Source organism: Oncorhynchus nerka, linkage group LG2 (genome assembly GCF_034236695.1).
Source record: "Oncorhynchus nerka isolate Pitt River linkage group LG2, Oner_Uvic_2.0, whole genome shotgun sequence".
NCBI classification, from domain to species: domain Eukaryota; kingdom Metazoa; phylum Chordata; class Actinopteri; order Salmoniformes; family Salmonidae; genus Oncorhynchus; species Oncorhynchus nerka.
This window is the reverse complement of record NC_088397.1, coordinates 85954635-85974371: the sequence shown is the minus strand read 5'-3', so window position 1 is coordinate 85974371 and position 19737 is coordinate 85954635. Positions and strand designations below refer to the sequence as shown.

Here is a 19737-nt window from a genome sequence, read left to right as displayed (position 1 = left end):
TTAATGTTTAAGGACTCTTGGAAGATTACTCCAAATGAAGACTAAAATAGATCCTAATCAAATCAAACGTCAGCTGTCAGAGCAGGTTACTGATCTGTAAATAGCCCTTCCAACCAACTACCTACCTCATCCCCATATTTGTTTTTATTTTTCTGCTCTTTTGCACACCAGTATTTCTACTTGTACATCCTCATCTGCACATATATCACTCCAGTGTAAATGGCTAAATTGTAATTACTTTGCCACTATTGGCCTAATTATTTCCTTTCCTCCTTACTTCATTTGCACACACTGTATACAGATTTTTCTATTGTGTTATTGACTGTACGTTTGTTTATTCCATGTGTAACTCTGTGTTGTTGTTTTTGTCGCACTGCTTTGCTTTATCTTTGCCAAGTTGCAGTTGTAAATGAGAATTTGTTCTCAACTGGTCTAGCTGGTTAAATAAAGGTGAAATAAAATAAAATAAATCTATATATGATTGAGCTAAATTCAGAAAATAGTAAACAATGTAAACAGTAGGTTCATATAACACCTGTCACCATCGTTACACACACCTGTGCTTCGTCAGACTCACCTGGACTCCATCAACTCCCTGATTACCTTCCCTATATATGTCACTCCCTTTGGTTCCTTCCCTATATATGTCACTCCCTTTGGTTCCTTCCCTATATATGTCACTCCCTTTGGTTCCTTCCCTATATATGTCACTCCCTTTGGTTCCTTCCCTATATATGTCACTCCCTTTGGTTCCTTCCCTTTATATGTCACTCCCTTTGGTTCCTTCCCTATATATGTCACTCCCTTTGGTTCCTTCCCTATATATGTCTCTCCCTCTGGTTCCTTCCCTATATATGTCACTCCCTTTGGTTCCATCCCTATATATGTCTCTCCCTTTGGTTCCTTCCCTATATATGTCCCTCCCTTTGGTTCCTTCCCTATATATGTCACTCCCTTTGGTTCCTTCCCTATATATGTCACTCCCTTTGGTTGCTTCCCTATATATGTCACTCCCTTTGGTTCCTTCCCTATATATGTCACTCCCTTTGGTTCCTTCCCTATATATGTCACTCCCTTTGGTTCCTTCCCTATATATGTCACTCCCTTTGGTTCCTTCCCTATATATGTCACTCCCTTTGGTTCCTTCCCTATATATGTCTCTCCCTCTGGTTCCTTCCCTATATATTTCACTCCCTTTGGTTCCTTCCCTATATATGTCTCTCCCTTTGGTTCCTTCCCTATATATGTCCCTCCCTTTGGTTCCTTCCCTATATATGTCACTCCCTTTGGTTCCTTCCCTATATATGTCACTCCCTTTGGTTCCTTCCCTATATATGTCACTCCCTTTGGTTCCTTCCCTATATATGTCACTCCCTTTGGTTCCTTCCCTATATATGTCACTCCCTTTGGTTCCTTCCCTATATATGTCACTCCCTTTGGTTCCTTCCCTATATATCTCCCTCCCTTTGGTTCCTTCCCTATATATGTCCCTCCCTTTGGTTCCTTCCCTATATATGTCACTCCCTTTGGTTCCTTCCCTATATATGTCCCTCCCTTTGGTTCCTTCCCTATATATGTCCCTCCCTTTGGTTCCTTCCCTATATATGTCACTCCCTTTGGTTCCTTCCCTATATATGTCCCTCCCTTTGGTTCCTTCCCTATATATGTCCCTCCCTTTGGTTCCTTCCCTATATATGTCACTCCCTTTGGTTCTTTCCCTATATATGTCCCTCCCTTTGGTTCCTTCCCTATATATGTCCCTCCCTTTGGTTCCTTTCCTATATATGTCCCTCCCTTTGGTTCCTTCCCTATATATGTCTCTCCCTCTGGTTCCTTCCCTATATATGTCACTCCCTTTGGTTCCTTCCCTATATATGTCACTCCCTTTAGTTCCTTCCCTATATATGTCACTCCCTCTGGTTCCTTCCCTATATATGTCTCTCCCTCTGGTTCCTTCCCTATATATGTCACTCCCTTTGGTTCCTTCCCTATATATGTCACTCCCTTTGGTTCCTTCCCTATATATGTCACTCCCTTTGGTTCCTTCTCTATACATGTCCCTCCCTTTGGTTCCTTCCCTATATATGTCACTCCCTTTGGTTCCTTCCCTATATATGTCACTCCCTTTGGTTCCTTCCCTATATATGTCACTCCCTTTGGTTCCTTCCCTATATATGTCACTCCCTTTGGTTCCTTCCCTATATATGTCACTCCCTTTGGTTCCTTCCCTATATATGTCCCTCCCTTTGGTTCCTTCCCTATATATGTCCCTCCATTTGGTTCCTTCCCTATATATGTCACTCCCTTTGGTTCCTTCCCTATATATGTCCCTCCCTTTGGTTCCTTCCCTATATATGTCCCTCCCTTTGGTTCCTTCCCTATATATGTCACTCCCTTTGGTTCCTTCCCTATATATGTCACTCCCTTTGGTTCCTTTCCTATATATGTCCCTCCCTTTGGTTCCTTCCCTATATATGTCACTCCCTTTGGTTCCTTCCCTATATATGTCACTCGCTTTGGTTCCTTCTCTATATATGTCCCTCCCTTTGGTTCCTTCCCTATATATGTCACTCCCTTTGGTTCCTTCCCTATATATGTCACTCCCTTTGGTTCCTTCCCTATATATGTCACTCCCTTTGGTTCCTTCCCTATATATGTCACTCCCTTTGGTTCCTTCCCTATATATGTCACTCCCTTTGGTTCCTTCCCTATATATGTCACTCCCTTTGGTTCCTTCCCTATATATGTCTCTCCCTCTGATTCCTTCCCTATATATGTCACTCCCTTTGGTTCCTTCCCTATATATGTCTCTCCCTCTGGTTCCTTCCCTATATATGTCACTCCCTTTGGTTCCTTCCCTATATATGTCTCTCCCTTTGGTTCCTTCCCTATATATGTCCCTCCCTTTGGTTCCTTCCCTATATATGTCACTCCCTTTGGTTCCTTCCCTATATATGTCACTCCCTTTGGTTCCTTCCCTATATATGTCACTCCCTTTAGTTCCTTCCCTATATATGTCACTCCCTCTGGTTCCTTCCCTATATATGTCACTCCCTTTGGTTCCTTCCCTATATATGTCACTCCCTTTAGTTCCTTCCCTATATATGTCACTCCCTCTGGTTCCTTCCCTATATATGTCACTCCCTTTGGTTCCTTCCCTATATATGTCCCTCCCTTTGGTTCCTTCCCTATATATGTCACTCCCTTTGGTTCCTTCCCTATATATCTCCCTCCCTTTGGTTCCTTCCCTATATATGTCCCTCCCTTTGGTTCCTTCCCTATATATGTCACTCCCTTTGGTTCCTTCCCTATATATGTCCCTCCCTTTGGTTCCTTCCCTATATATGTCCCTCCCTTTGGTTCCTTCCCTATATATGTCCCTCCCTTTGGTTCCTTCCCTATATATGTCACTCCCTTTGGTTCCTTCCCTATATATGTCCCTCCCTTTGGTTCCTTCCCTATATATGTCACTCCCTTTGGTTCCTTCCCTATATATGTCACTCCCTTTGGTTCCTTCCCTATATATGTCCCTCCCTTTGGTTCCTTCCCTATATATGTCACTCCCTTTGGTTCCTTCCCTATATATGTCCCTCCCTTTGGTTCCTTCCCTATATATGTCCCCCCCTTTGCTTCCTTCCCTATATATGTCACTCCCTTTGGTTCCTTCCCTATATATGTCACTCCCTTTGGTTCCTTCCCTATATATGTCCCTCCCTTTGGTTCCTTCCCTATATATGTCCCTCCCTTTGGTTCCTTCCCTATATATGTCACTCCCTTTGGTTCCTTCCCTATATATGTCACTCCCTTTGGTTCCTTTCCTATATATGTCCCTACCTTTGCTTCCTTCCCTATATATGTCCCTCCCTTTGGTTCCTTCCCTATATATGTCACTCCCTTTGGTTCCTTCCCTATATATGTCACTCCCTTTGGTTCCTTCCCTATATATGTCACTCCCTTTGGTTCCTTCCCTATATATGTCCCTCCCTTTGGTTCCTTCCCTATATATGTCCCTCCCTTTGGTTCCTTCCCTATATATGTCACTCCCTCTGGTTCCTTCCCTATATATGTCCCTCCCTTTGGTTCCTTCGCTATATATGTCACTCCCTTTGGTTCCTTCCCTATATCTGTCACTCCCTTTGGTTCCTTCCCTATATATGTCTCTCCCTCTGGTTCCTTCCCTATATATGTCACTCCCTCTGGTTCCTTCCCTATATATGTCACTCCCTTTAGTTCCTTCCCTATATATGTCACTCCCTCTGGTTCCTTCCCTATATATGTCACTCCCTTTGGTTCCTTCCCTATATATGTCACTCCCTTTAGTTCCTTCCCTATATATGTCACTCCCTCTGGTTCCTTCCCTATATATGTCTCTCCCTCTGGTTCCTTCCCTATATATGTCCCTCCCTTTGGTTCCTTCCCTATATATGTCACTCCCTCTGGTTCCTTCCCCAGGCGTCACTGTTTCTGTTTCATGTCTGTGTTGTTCGAGGTTCTTGGTTTTGTGTTATGATGTTTAATTTATTAAAACACTCTGCTCCCTGAACTTGCTTCCCGACTCTCGGCGCATATTGTTACACAGATGAACTTGTGGATACCATTTTTAACTCTGCGTGCAGTTTGAAGGAAGTTGGAGTTAGTTTTGCGAGCCGTTGCTAACATTTACAGGTACGCTAGCATAACATATTGATATCATGTGTTGACATTTCTCTGTTTTCAGACCAAACTGTGTGAATGTGCTGGTGACTACCACCCAGCTGATCCCAGCCCTGTCCAAGGTCCTGCTCTACGGACTGGGCTCAGCTTTCCCTATAGAGAATATCTACAGTGCCACCAAGACAGGTGAGGCAGTGTGCCGCACTCGATATGGATACATAGATTATCAGTTGTTAGAGTTAAAAAGAGAAACTGATCGTCTCAGGGAAGGAACACAGTTGGGTTGATTGACAGTTGGGTTGATTGACAGCTGGGTTGATTGACAGCTGGGTTGATTTGTTTTCACACCGTCGTTGAACAAACTGTAGTGTATAACTATTTGTATACAAGCCTGTTTACTATCTACCAGCTGGCATTGTGCAATCTGTTTACTTTCCTGACATTTTTACCAAAAGTGTCATTTTAATTTGTTTACACTTACGTTTAGCACTTTATATGAATGTAAGGTTTATTTTGAATTGTACACATTTGCAGCTAAAAGCTGAATTGCAGCATACGTAGTCCTACCAAAGTAAAAAATTACTATTAAAAAATCTTGTTTTTTAAAGTTCCTAGTGTTTGAGACGTAGTATACAACATTACAGTTTCACAAAGTCTTAATTAACACTTCATTTTGTAACAATCTGAACACACTTATGTGTTACTCTTAATCATATCAACCCTTACCTATTCTCCAGGGAAGGAGAGTTGCTTCGAGCGTGTGGCTCAGAGGTTTGGTCGGCGAGTGGTGTACGTGGTAATAGGGGATGGAGTGGAGGAGGAGTCTGTAGCCAAGAAGGTGAGACACGTGTAACCAGGAAAAGGGGTGGGTGGGTGCACAATATATTTCCCTCTGCCTTATTTTTCATGCTAGTGCAAAGACGTCAGATCAAATCTAATATCCCCCCACACATATTATTTCAAACATTTGCTTATCATTTGAAAAACAAAAATAATATTTCTATCCTAAAGCATGGAATTGTGTTTGGTATTAGTTTGACCAGTGACGTGGGTTTCTACCCTTTCCTACACACCATAAGATTGTATTAGCTCGCTGAGCTTTGGTAACTTGAGCGTGGCTCACTGAGCAATGTTAGCTAGCTAGTTACATTAGCTAGCTAGTTTAGCCAGTGTTCAACATTTTCAACATATCCATTTGTGTCTTGCAGAAAAACATGCCCTTCTGGAGAGTGTCGTGTCGGCCTGACCTGGAGGCTCTGAGTCATGCACTGGAGCTGGACTACCTCTAGTGGGCACTATCCCATCATGCCCTTAGCCAATTCCTGCCTGGTGATGCCACTTCCTGTCCAATGGACCAATTTGGGGTTGAGGGCGGCGTCAATTCACCACAACACAGAAGCCAAGAATAAGGGACCAATCTTTGTATCTTGCAGGGAATCGCAATTGTTACTGGAAATATTATATGTGCTTTCATCCTTTTACACAGAGACTTTTACATATGAAAGGTATCCCACTTTTCAACTTTAGAGCATTGCACTGAAAATAACAATCTAGGTGATATAAGTGCATTTTTCCTTATATGGAGGATGAATAGTTGTGTTGTGTGCTCACTTTTCTTATTAGGAATGGGATAGATAAGAGGACATCGTTAAAGGGCAATTAGGCCACTCTTCAACCTCATTTCCATTATCTCCAGCACCATACCAGAGTCTAGATATGTGAAAACCTATTTTTTTAATGATCTGGTTGAAAGTTAAGAAGAAAGGTCCTAAAAAAATATTATCTGTAGCATCACAGGCGAAGATTAAAAGTAAGAAAACAGTGATTCTCTAAACCTGCAACGTGCTTCTAGCCTGGGGGAGGATATTGTCTTGCTCCCCATGTCACTGCGAATCTCACAGTGTTTGAAAATCACTGTTTTTAAATGTTTAAACTTTTGATGATGTCATCGGGTAGAACTTGATTTGTTTTTACAAAATGTAGAAATGCACTGTTTTCACATACAGTATGTAGACACTGATATTGTGCTGGACATTTTTATTGTCCCCATCATAAGGTGCAACTGTGTAATGATCATGCTGTTTAATCAGCTTCTTGATTTGCCACACGTGTCATGAATTTGAGAGAGAGATACTTTTTGTGAGCATCGAACATTTCTGTGATTTTTTATTTCAGCTCATGAAACATGGGAACAACACTTTACATGTTGTGTTTATATTTTTATTCAGTATAAAATGAGGATTGGACATTACCAGCAAGTTATTAGAGATAGCTAGATCCTACCTTGACTCAATTGTTTCACATGGCTTTTTTGATAGAATGTTAATTTATAGTATAACTACAGCCCCAATAGTAGATCTGTCTCATTCAGCAGGTTATTGATGAATTAATAGTCTAATATTATGAGCTGAGACCTAAAAAAGTAATAATGGGAAAAGATTTGAGCAAAACTTACCCAGCGACAATTATCATTTTTTGATGAGATAGCATCTCCTTTCCTAACATCACCATAACATTTAATGCATAGTCCATTGCCCTATGATATGTGTCATTAATCATTTAATTTAATATCCTATTCATTTGCAACAAGCATTCTTATGCAGTCTATATAAACCGGACCACATACTCCCAACCCTACTGAAGGTGCCATACCTCTTCTGGATGATGACATTTGAATCTAATATACCAAAAAATGAGAAGTCAATTATCTTATCCATACCGTGCCCTTTTATGAAAATAAAATATAAATTGGTAAGAGCAGCTAGGCCAGCTAGATGTTCAGACAGACAGAGACCAACATCATTACTAAAACTAACAACATCTTAATAAATGAGTATGGAAACGAAGCAATCCTTTGACAAAGCACAGGAAAAATCAACTATCCATACCTTGTGAAACGTCTCTTTCAGCATATACATTTGTCTTGGAGAGGACTTAGTCTAGCGATTGAATCTTTTTATTAAGGAACACATTTTCTGCTTCATAAGTTGCTGGGTGTACATTTGTTGTCATCTTTCTCCATGAATGTTTATGTATAACTTGTATGTAAGGAAAATGCTACGATAGTCTTTGGACTTGCATGTGCCTGTTACACTGTCAGCTTAGCTATGATCTGTATATAAGGTTTTATTGTTTCGACGGACAATTATAATAGATGAATAAAGATAAATTAATTACATTCTGAGAAAAGTGTATCTTAATTCAGATTGAATGGCTCCCTGACGACACATTTGAACTGTATTCCTGAATGTTCAGGTAATAGGTCTTTGGACGGTATACTTATTATATATATCTTTAAATTAAATATTAAAACATACAATATACTTGCAGTGAAGCCGCTCAACAACTACATCACACCAGTCATCCAACAACTACATCACACCAGTCATCCAACAACTACATCACACCAGTCACCCAACAACTACATCACACCAGTCATCCAACAACTACATCACACCAGTCACCCAACAACTACATCACACCAGTCATCTAACAACTACACCACACCAGTCACCCAAAAGATTCCCATTCAGAGCCACACACAGAAGCATCCAGGGTCAAGGCCCTGCTCGAGGGCACGTCGACAGATCTCCCACAAGGTCAAAAACGGGGACCCGAACCAGCGACCTGCAGTATAAGCCATCGGCCCAAGCTCTCAACAGCTGGGCCACCAGCCCTCCAAGACCCCCCCCCCCACAGTACCCGTGACCTGCCCCTCAACCATCCTAGAACCCCCCCAAATTCACCAACAAAGACGATGGAAAACAAAACAACAATTCAATAAACTAAAGACATCAAGGACAACAAAAATCATAACAGCCAATTGAATATGTTTGAGTGCATGTTTGACACTTTTTACATGTGTGTGTCCGTGTATGTGCACTTGTGTGCATTTGAATGAGAGTTTGTGTACATGCATGTGTACAAACACCTGCGCAGTATCAGCCTCAAGCAAACAGTCATTAGCTGTACCAACGCTGCCCCTCAGTGTCATTCAAACGTACTTATTGTTTTGTTTTATTTGGACTTTATTTTTGGACTTTTATCTTTGACCGTCATTCTATCCGCCACCCAGCAACTCCACTCCCATTTGTCTCCAATTCCATATCCGAAACCTCAGCCAATCCCACCTATCTCTGTTGGCCATCCTCTTTGGATTTATACACGCCATATATCTTTCAATTATGCTGTGATGTTTAACATACAATTTAAATCTATCTAATTAAATAGAATCCACAGATTGTGAGTTGAAGATAAATACTTTTACTAAGAGTATTAGTATATCAATAATTAACTGACCAGGTCTCTTCAGATCTCCTGACAATGCTATTTCTAGGGTCAATTTTAGATTAATGTTATGGTTTTTCATAAGGGTAATACCAGAACAAATGGTCTATTGAATCTGTATCCTCACAACAAAATCTGCAGAGCTGCGATTATTGTATGCCCCAAATATTCAACATTGTTTTGGTGGCAAGAATTCTGTATGATCATTTTAGTATTGAATCTTGTGTCCTTTTATATATCAACTCATATAAAATCAAACTGTATTTGTCACATGCGCCGAATACAACAGACCTTACAGTGGAATGCTTACTTACAAGCCCTTAACCAACACTGGAGTTTTAAGAAAATACAAACAAAAAAAGTTTTTAAAAAAAGTAAGAGATAAGAAAAACAAATAATTAAAGAGCAGCAGTAAATAACAATAGCGGGGCTATATACAGGGGGTACTGGTACAGAGTCAATGTATCAATGTGCGGGGGCACCGGTGTCGAGGTAATTTGAGATAATTATGTACATGCAGGTAGGGTTGTTAAAGTGGCTATGCATAGATAATAACAGAGAGTAGTAGCAGCGTGGGGGGCGCAAATAGTCTGGGTAGCCATTTGATTAGCTGTTCAGGAGCCTTATGGCTTGGGGGAAGCTGTTTAGAAGCCTCTTGGACCTAGACTTGGCACTCCGGTACCACTTGCCGTGCGGTAGCAGAGAGAACAGTCTATGACTAGGGTGGCTTGAGACTTTGACAGATTTTACGGCCTTCCTCTGACACCGTCTGTTATAGAGGTCCTGGATGGAAGGAAGCTTGGCCCCAGTGACGTACTGGGCCGTACGCACCACACTCTGTAGTGCCTTGCGGTCGGAGGCCAAGCAGTTGCCATACCAGGCAGTGATGCAACCCGTCAGGATGCTCTCGATGGTGCAGCTGTAACATTTTTGAAGATCTGAGGACCCATGCCAAATCTTTTCAGTCTCCCGAGGGAGAATAGGTTTTGTCATGCCCTCCCTCTTCACGACTGTCTTGGTGTGTTTGGACCATGATAGTTTGTTGGTGATGTGGACAGTCCCATCGATGAGAATGGGGGTGTGCTCGGTCCTCTTTTTCCTGTAGTCCACAATAATCTCCTTTGTCTTGATCATGTTAAGGGAGAGGTTGTTGTCCTTGCACCACATGGTCAGGCCTCTGACCTCCTCCCTATAGGCTGTCTCATCGTTGTCTGTGATCAGGCCTACCACTGTTGTGTCATCAGCAAACTTAATGATGGTATTGGAATTGTGCCTGGCCATGCAGTCATGAGTGAACAAGGAGTACAGGAGGGGACTGAGCACGCACCCCTGAGGGGCCCCTGTGTTGACGATCAGCGTAGCGGATGTGTTGTTACCTACCCTTACCACCTAGGGGCGGCACGTCAGGAAGTCTAGGATCCAGTTGCAGAGGGAGCTGTTTAGTCCCAGGGTCCTTAGCTTAGTGATGAGTTTTGAGGGTACTATGGTGTTCAACATAGCGCTGTAGTCAATGAATAGCATTCTCACATAGGTGTTTCTTTTGTTCGGGTGGGAAAGGGCAGTGTGGAGAGCAATAGAGATTGCATCATCTGTGGATCTGTTGGTGCAGTATGCAAATTGCAATGGGTCTAGGGTTTCTGGGATAATGGTGTTGATGTGAGCCATGACCAGCCTTTCAAAGCATTAAATGGCTACAGACGTTAGTGCTACAGGTCCGTGGTCATTTAGGCAGGTTACCTCAGTGTTCTTGGGCACAGGGACTATGGTGGTCTGCTTGAAACATGTTGGTATTACAGACTCAGACAGGGAGAGGTTGAAAATGTCAGTGAAGACAGTTGCCAGTTGGTCAGTGCATGAGTAAACGTCCTGGTAATCCGTCTGTCCCAGCGGCCTTGTGAATGTTGACCTGTTTAAAGCTCTTACTCACATCGGCTGCGGAGAGCGTGATCACGCAGTCATCCAGAACAGTTGATGCTCTCATGCATGTTTCAGTGTTACTTGTCTCGAATCGAGCATAGAAGTTATTTAGCTCGTCTGGTAGGCTTGTGTCACTGGGCAGCTCTCGGCTGTGCTTCCCTTTGTAGTCTGTAATAGTTTGCAAGCCCTGCCATATCAGACGAGCGTCGGAGCCAGTGTAGTACGATTAAATCTTAGTCCTGTATTGATGCTTTGCCTGTTTGATGGTTCGTCGGAGGGCATAGTGGGATTTCTTATAAGCTTCCAGGTTAGAGTCCTGCTCCTTGAAAGTGGCAGCTCTACCCTTCAGCTCAGTGCAGATGTTACCTGTAATCCATTGCTTCTGGTTGGGGTATGTACGTACAGTCACTGTGGGGACGACATCCTCGATGCACTTATTGATAAAGCCAGTGACTGATGTGGCGTACTCCACAATGTCATCAGAAGAATCACGTAACATATTCCAGTCTGTGATAGCAAAACAGTCCTGTAGTTTAGCATCTGCTTCGTCTGACCATTTTTTTATAGACCGAGTCACTGGTGCTCCCTGCTTTAATTTTAGCTTGTAAGCAGGAATCAGGGGGATAGAGTTATGGTCAGATTTGCCAAATGGAGGGCGAGGGAGAGCTTTGTACGCATCTCTGTGTGTGGAGTAGAGGTGGTCTAGAATTTTGTTTACCTCTGATTGCACATTTAACATGTTGATAGAAATTCGGTAAAACTGATTTAAGTTTCCCTGCGTTAAAGTCACCGGCCACTAGGAGCGCCACCTCTGGATGAGCGGTTTCCTGTTTGCGTATGGCAGAATACAGCTCATTTAGTGTGGTTTTAGTTCCAACCTCGCTCTGTGGTGGTATATAGACAGCTACGAAAAAACCCAGATGAAAACTCTCTGGGTAAATAGTGAGGTCTGTAGCTTATCATAAGATACTCCACCTCAGGTGAGAACAACTTTGAGATACACCCTGCACCATGGAATTGGTACATCAAAAATCTCTTCCCAATTATTTTGCAATATGTTTGGCACAGCTGTCAACATCCTGGTCCTCAAATGAAACTGGTATACTTTCCTATTTATGCGATTTTGTATTCCTCCTCCAGTTTTGATCCTTTAAATTGGGCAGACAGATCAGTTCCCTACCTCCTCCCACTGCCACCTGCCTCCTCCAGTTTTGATCCTTTATATTGGGCAGACAGATCAGTTCCCTACCTCCTCCCACTGCCACCTGCCTCCTCCAGTTTTGATCCTTTATATTGGGCAGACAGATCAGTTCCCTACCTCCTCCCACTGCCACCTGCCTCCTCCAGTTTTGATCCTTTAAATTGGGCAGACAGATCAGTTCCCTACCTCCTCCCACTGCCACCTGCCTCCTCCAGTTTTGATCCTTTAAATTGGGCAGACAGATCAGTTCCCTACCTCCTCCCACTGCCACCTGCCTCCTCCAGTTTTAGGTTAATGCTGTAATCAATTGGATGTAATCTGAGACTAGAATCTAGTTATGGTAAGGGGTGAAATAAGTATAGCCAGTTATAATTATAACGGTTTAGTAGATTATAAAAAAAGAAGATCAGTCTTTACATGGCTAAAAGAAAAGGAATATAACATATACTGTTTACAGGAAACTCACTCTACATCCTTAGATGAAGTTGCGTGGAAAAAGGAAAGGGGTGGTGAAATCATTTTCTGTCATGGACAAAGGAACTCAAAAGGTGTGTGATGAACAAAAAATGTATATGACAGTGGGTGTTAAAAATAGACTTGGCTCATTAATCTATATGGTCCAAATCAGGATGATCCATACTTCTTAGAAAATATTTATACCAATTTATTGAACTTACAGGCAACAAATGATCAAATCATCATGGTAGGAGACTATAACACAGTGTTAAGTACCTCAATGGACCGTAAAGGTCATCACTCTACAAACTATCATCACCGTGGCCTTAAGGAAATCACAAATATTATGGACACATTAAAAATAGTGAATATTTGGAGACTAAAATTCCCTGACCTAGTGAGATATACATGGAGGAGACTTAATCAAGCTAGTCGTCTTGACTACATTCCTGTCTCTTTCTTTCATCAAAGTTTTTTAAAGTATTGATAGGAGACAGAATGCGATCGGAGTCTATGTGCGTAACATGAAGTGAGTATAGCTTTAATATTCAGGATGATAATTGGAATCCATACTGTATCACCATCATTAATATATATATATATATGTTACCTTTATTTAAATAGGCAAGTCAGTTAAGAACAATTCTTATTTACAATGACGCTTACACCGGCAAAACCCAGACGACGCTGGGACTCCACAACAGGTACAGCCTGTTAGTTGCATCATAGTTACATTTAACATAATTTTCATAGAAAAACACATCCGAGTATTTTCATAGCAATTGACTTTTCACATGATTATGAAAGAGACCTTGCATTATTATAGAAACGGGTTCACTACAGTACAAATGTATCCCATAAAATATGCTATTATTTCCCAACGTCCCTGTTCTGATATCTTCCCATTGTTGTAAACATAGATAAACATGTAGACAAAGACATACAAAAGATATACAAACAAAAGACGCTCTAGACAATAGAGAACGAGAGAGTGAGAGGAGAGAGATCAAGTGTGTGTGTATGCGTCCATATGTGTAAACCAGCGGGTAGAGTGTGTTTGTGCACATATCAACTTCATAGTGTTCAGATATTTTTAGTCCCAATAATTTTTCCCGTAACCTGACATCCCGATAGAATTTAGTACCACCATGGTGTTATGGAGCTGTCTCTGAAGAGCTGTCCGTCTATAAAGAGTTTGTCTACAATGAGAAAGGCACGCTTAAAAACCTTTCCCTCTGTTGCCTCTGTACAGGATACAGCCTCTTGGATCATTCAGACCGAGTTTGGTCCCTTTAAGCTCCCTTCCTCTGCTTTTGATCAGCTCCTTTTGTTGGTAGTGTTTCATTTTTGCGTTGATCGGCCAGGGACCCTTGGTCTTGTCGCTGCGAGCTCCACGTCTGTGCACTCGGTGGAAAGTCACCTTGTTTACAGTCTCTAGAGGACATCTCAAGACAGATTGCATGAACTCTCTGATCGCTCCCCTTAGACAGTTTGTTAACCATTAAATGAGGAATAATTATACAATATTTAATACAAGGCCTGTCATTAATGATGTACATATAACACTTATTTATAATATGGTTTATACATATAAATATTTACTAATGCTAAATGAATACATTAACCAATTACATGTAATCATGTATTAACAGTTTATGAATTAAAATTTTACGCAACAATTTGAAGGTCTGCTTAAATAGGTTATAAGTTATCTAAGCAAACCTTCAAATAAATTAAATATGACCCATTGGCAATGGCAAGTTAGTGAAATGAGGGTATTATCTAGGCTTGTACATTAAGTATATGACCAGCAAAGGAGTGACAAACATCCCTCTTGACAGCACCAGCCCTTTTATTTCAAGATGCCATGATTTGGACACATTTTTTAAACAAATGGAAGAAGATAATGTAGTCATATTCAACCAGAATACATTAAAACCAGGCAGATAAAATGATTAGGTCATGTATTTAACTAACTTGATTTTAGATCTTCAGGACTGTAAATGACAAAATGTGGGCCAATAGCACCCTCAAGCGGATGCTTATTGCACTGATCTGAACTCAATGTTTGGAAATATTAACTTTAAAATAACACCAACCACCAATATTCTCCCAAAATATAAACCCATTTAAAAGTACAATGTAAAAGATAAGAGCAATAACATAAACATAAAAACGGCACTGGAGTTAGTCTCTCAAATAATGTAAAAAATATTTCCCACAAAATAAACATCTAGTAACAAAAATGATTGCATAAAACATTATGTAAACACAGTTTGGTTTAAACAAGGCTTGATTCAATCCGTTTACCCGAAGTCCACCACTATGGCGCGCTTAAAATGTAAAGGTAATTTCCAATTGAGCCGACATATTTACCGTGAATGCTGTCTCTGTGAACACAGTAACACCGCCTTTAATATTCAATTGCGCTATTGCCCTGAACATCAGCGATACGGATTGAACCAACCCCATAGTCTGAGCAAAAAATGATATTTGGAATGTTTTCCTGAGAAAATGTTGCATTCAAGGCAGGTTTTGTAAGGAGAACGGCAAGATTCCCCACATACCAGTTATAAATCCTCTTAGTATCTAAGTATGGTGTGTCAGTGTGGCACATACTGTGAGATCACTGGAGAAAGGACATACATCTATACAGCATACAATCAGAAGCACTTGTGTTCTATTCTAACATTTCCCCGGTGATCCAGTGTAGTCCTTTACAAATCACCTTCAGGTGGAATCCATTACATCATCCATTCTTGTTTGTAAGTCACAGTAAATCTCCAGGTCTCCACAATCTGTGAGAGGAGTATCTCGTCGGGGAAGGAAGCCTCCACGTCAGGAGGGACTTGTACTTCTTTCCGGTCCATGTATGCAGCCAAAGTCTCTTTGACACTAGAATGAGAGAAAGAAGACAAAACAGGTTGTGATTTCAGACCTCGGAACTGTGTCTGTAACGCAGGGAGTCAGGAAGCAGGTCAGCAGGTGCAGATGGTGATTTTAATAATACCGAACATGGAGTGTTACAAAAACAAGCGCAGCGTCTGAACCAATACTGCCTGAAGAGTGATGCTAGATAAAGGGGGTAGTGATGGAGTCCAGGTGTGCCTAATGAGTGTTCCCAGGACCGGTGGAGAGTAGACCATAGAGGGCGAGCGGGAGTAGACAAGACAATGTTGTTCAGTCAAGGGGATCAAATACCATCAAAATATGTGAAGTCACATCTGCCTTTCTTCGATCTGCAACTTTAGCCCTCCCATTGTGAATGTGGCTTCACATCCAAGGCTAATGTATGTGTTTGGTAGCTGCATGTCACATGCACTTAAAATGCAAATGTCCCCTTTCATGAAAAATGAGAGTTACAATGATGGTTTGGAATTGGAAGACCTCGGGAGTAGCCCCTGTTCCCGCCCACACTTGCTGTCTATCCTCGGGAGTAGTCCCTGTTCCCGCCCACACTTGCTGTCTTTCCTCGGGAGTAACCCCTGTTCCCGCCCACACTTGCTGTCTATCCTCGGGAGTAGTCCCTGTTCCCGCCCACACTTGCTGTCTTTCCTCGGGAGTAACCCCTGTTCCCGCCCACACTTGCTGTCTATCCTCGGGAGTAGTCCCTGTTCCCGCCCACACTTGCTGTCTATCCTTGGGAGTAGTCCCTGTTCCCGCCCACACTTGCTGTCTCTCCTCGGGAGTAGCCCCTGTTCCCGCCCACACTTGCTGTCTATCCTCACCTCCAGTGTGGTCCATAGGTATCCGAGGCACGAGGGCTCCCCAGGTTCAGCAGGAGGAACTCGTGCATCTCCAGAAGCCAGGTGTTGATGTTCCCCACGGTGATGAAACCTTGGAGCAGCTTCTTCTGCTCCTCCTCCAGGTGCTTCTGGTACTCAGCCGAGACCCCAGAGAATGGGTCCTTCAGGAGGGAAGATAGAGGAAGGAATCTCAGAGCTATCCAGACCAACAGTGGTACCATACAGCATGATTGGGAATCAACCCCAACGATGGCTATAGATTCACCCTTCCTCATCTGTGCAAATCGTTACTTAAAATTGACCAAAGTAATATGTTAGGGTTGAAAAACACTGAAACATCTCTCAGCAATGATTGCAATGATAGAGCCGGCGAGTTGTTTTTAGGATGATTGTGTCACGTATTACTACAGTATGTGTGATAAGCTGTTGGTTACCCTCTTCAGACTCTTCAGCATGTTCTCTGATTTGAGGGAAGAGAGGAGCTGCCACAGAGCCACACAGTGCTTTAGACTGCATCTGCCCAGAGCCTAAGGAAATGGGGCCGCACAGAGCACACACGTTAGACACATGTACGGAATACTGGCAACAATGACTGGTACACTGGATACAAATAGACAGATATATTGAATCTCGGTACAGTAAGAACACATTAGAAGGGAAGTTTGCCTGTTCAGTTGACCAGGCAGTCTAACTCTTAGGTTTGTATCTTAGAGGTTGTACTGTATTTCTTTCTAGCTCATCAATCTGACACACAATATCAAATAAACATGGTCACCTTTAAGAAGTGTGGTTCGGTCTGCTCGCTCATCCTGAGCGTGTCCTCCAGGTAACGCACCAAGGGCATGTGGGTGTCTCCCCCAGTCATGGACAGGAAGCCCAGAGCCAGCTCCATAGCCTTCAGGGCATCACACACCTCACTGTACGACTCCAGATCCCTGGACAGGGCTGTGAGGGTCAGGGACGGCAGACGCTCCTGGGAAAACAACGATGACATTGTACCGCTGAAATGTGATATGTATTCACATGATGTCACAATGGTGTGTCAACAAATACAAGTAATAATAATGCTTCCGTAAAACTTACCTGAGACACTTTTCCTTTCACTGTTTTCAAAATGCTTTCGTAATCTCTTTCATGTCTGGTGACCAAAATCGGGATTCCCTGAAAGTCAACACATTGGATTCAGTAAGTGATGCATTGCTTTCGTTTTTCCAGTCATTTCAGATCTGTAAGCACCAGAGGGTCTGGGGCCTTAATTAGAAGCCAGGACTCACAGTTAGTGTGATGAGGGGTTTGCCCTGCAGGAAGCGGGTTAGGACCTGCTGCTGGATCTTGGGAAGGTCGTACTCAGACAGGGTCTCCTTGCCGCGCTCCAGGCTGTACTGGCAGTTTGACAGCACCAGGGGCAGCAGGTCCTTCTCCACTTCATAGCGGATCACATGCAGATCTGTCAGCTCTGAGAGACTCACTTTGTAGCTGTTGGAGCAGAAAGTACTTTGAGACCTTTTAATATCCCTGGATGAACTGGCTGACGGCTGTGCAGTAAACAAATCCAGTGTTAGTTCCAAATATCTTTCATTTCCATTCTACCTTAAAAAAATATATTTTCATTATTGTGTTTAGAGTGAAGGTTGGGGGTGGGTGTGGTTTGTTTGGGATGGGGGTGGGTGGCATGGGAGGGGTGATTGGTTCCTTGGCAGTGCTGTACCTGGTGTCTTCCCCAGTGTGGCGGTCCACAGCGTGAAGCAGCTCATTGTGCAGGGCCACCAGGTGACTGAGCAGAGCGGTGGAACACAGGCCTGGACCCTGGCGCCGTGGCAGGAGGTATTGGAGGTCACTGTCCTGGTCCAAATTCTCCTTCCAGAACTCTTCTGGGATCTTTATTTCACCTGCACATCCAAACACACAAAGTGAAAAAAATGATTATGTCCAAAATTGTTCCCTATTGCCTACATAGTGCACTACTTCCAACCGGGGCCGTACGTAGAGAATAGGGTGCCATTTCGGGCACAGACAATGTTCCAGTTGTACGGCCAACTTTGTCCTGCTTTACAGAAGACTGTAGTCAAAGAAGGGTAACTCACTGGTGGCTACTGACAATCTGAGCAAGTTCCATGTATTCAGGAAGATCTGGATTCGTTTCTCATAGCACACTCTCATCGGTGCTGTTAGAAGACAAAACCCCATAAATTATATCACTCAATTCTGCTTTTCATAAGTTAGTCTCAAATTGGAAAATCGGCAATAATATGATGATAACTATGCTGCATAGTGCGAAGGATGGATTATTCTGATGGACAGTTGACGTTACCTGACTGTTTCTGGATGAACTCTCTAATGGAGTCATTCATCAAGTCTGATGACCTCTGGAACCTTTTCACCAGACTCTTCTGCAGGGCCAGGATATCTGGAAGGAACCTCACCAGCCGGAACTCTGCCTCCTGCGAAAATTCCCCAAAATATATGGAAAAGGCAGGAGATCATGTGAGTTAAATGTCACAGACTCACTCAGAAACTATTCAAACTAGCTGCAAGATTTAGAAAATCTATTTACAATAGGAAGAAAGAACACAGGTTTCATGACGATTACCTTCTGTAGGAACCTCCATAGTAGAGGGAGCTTGTCCTTTCCGTCGTTCTGCTCTACGATGTGGGTGAGGCTGAGTAGGGACACCCTCTCTCTGCAGCTCCACACTCCTGAACAGTGGACCTGGGAGCCCCGAGGAAGCGAGGACAACGGACACTCATCCCCGAATGTCACCCTCATGATGAAGTTAGAGGAGACACGCGAGTCATTTCTGATTGTGGCATTCACCTCTCTCAGCCGCTGGTCAAGATGCTGTGATGTCAAACACACACAGGTATGTACATACAGACACACACAAAGTGAAACTCTTTGTCCCTTCAAAGGTGCAATCTTATCTTTGACTTGGAATATAGCTGGAATATATGTTTTATCAAATAGATCTTTAATCAAACTATAGCTAACTTCAAATGTTATCCAAAGGTTTCACCTTCAACTGAGGAGTGATGATGTCGGTAGCAACGGTTGTCTCCCAGGTATTTCTGGCCTCTTTAGTTGACAGTTGGGAATCACAGCCAGCCATCCCTAGAAACAAAGAGTCCATGAGGTAGCTACTCGTATCTGTGTTATAAGTACGCAGGTATGTGATTTAGATTTTGTTTCATTTCAAGCAATTAACTTGCTTTGACTTTCATTGTTTCAAAATGTTTGGAGACGAGTGGGAGGCGCTCAACCAAAGTGAGACGAGATGCAACCAAAAAATCACATTGGTATTTGAAAGGAAAAAGTGCAACTCTCGCTCACAGTAACAAATGTGATACTTTATTAGCCTATTCAAGTTAAAATATGATTGTGAATATACACTTAAATACTTGATTGTGTTCAAATATGATTGTGTGTATACAATTAAAAACTTGATTGAGTTAAAATCAGATAATAAAGTATACCTGTCA

General features: G+C 42.5%; 2 protein-coding genes across 3 annotated transcripts in view; one reads left to right on the top strand and one right to left on the bottom strand.

The window, feature by feature from the left end:
- Positions 1 to 7831, top strand: part of LOC115144076 (eyes absent homolog 2-like) — a 73218-nt gene extending 65387 nt beyond the window's left edge. For both annotated transcript variants that reach the window (XM_065004125.1, XM_065004122.1), the window contains exons 15-17: positions 4718 to 4839; positions 5391 to 5491; positions 5862 to 7831. In XM_065004125.1, the coding sequence (XP_064860197.1) occupies positions 4718 to 4839; positions 5391 to 5491; positions 5862 to 5942 (304 nt within the window). In that variant the 3' untranslated portion in view covers positions 5943 to 7831. The remainder of the gene's footprint in view (positions 1 to 4717; positions 4840 to 5390; positions 5492 to 5861) is intronic.
- A 6517-nt stretch (positions 7832 to 14348) lies between these two features.
- Positions 14349 to 19737, bottom strand: part of LOC115144070 (E3 ubiquitin-protein ligase rnf213-alpha-like) — a 58196-nt gene continuing 52807 nt past the window's right edge. The window contains exons 58-68 of the mRNA XM_029684761.2: positions 19275 to 19369; positions 18851 to 19099; positions 18572 to 18701; positions 18345 to 18425; positions 17969 to 18149; positions 17535 to 17736; positions 17344 to 17421; positions 17036 to 17233; positions 16695 to 16787; positions 16243 to 16421; positions 14349 to 15409 (exon numbers count right to left, since the gene is read on the bottom strand). Coding sequence (XP_029540621.2) covers positions 15259 to 15409; positions 16243 to 16421; positions 16695 to 16787; positions 17036 to 17233; positions 17344 to 17421; positions 17535 to 17736; positions 17969 to 18149; positions 18345 to 18425; positions 18572 to 18701; positions 18851 to 19099; positions 19275 to 19369 — 1637 coding nt within the window. The 3' untranslated portion in view covers positions 14349 to 15258. The remainder of the gene's footprint in view (positions 15410 to 16242; positions 16422 to 16694; positions 16788 to 17035; positions 17234 to 17343; positions 17422 to 17534; positions 17737 to 17968; positions 18150 to 18344; positions 18426 to 18571; positions 18702 to 18850; positions 19100 to 19274; positions 19370 to 19737) is intronic.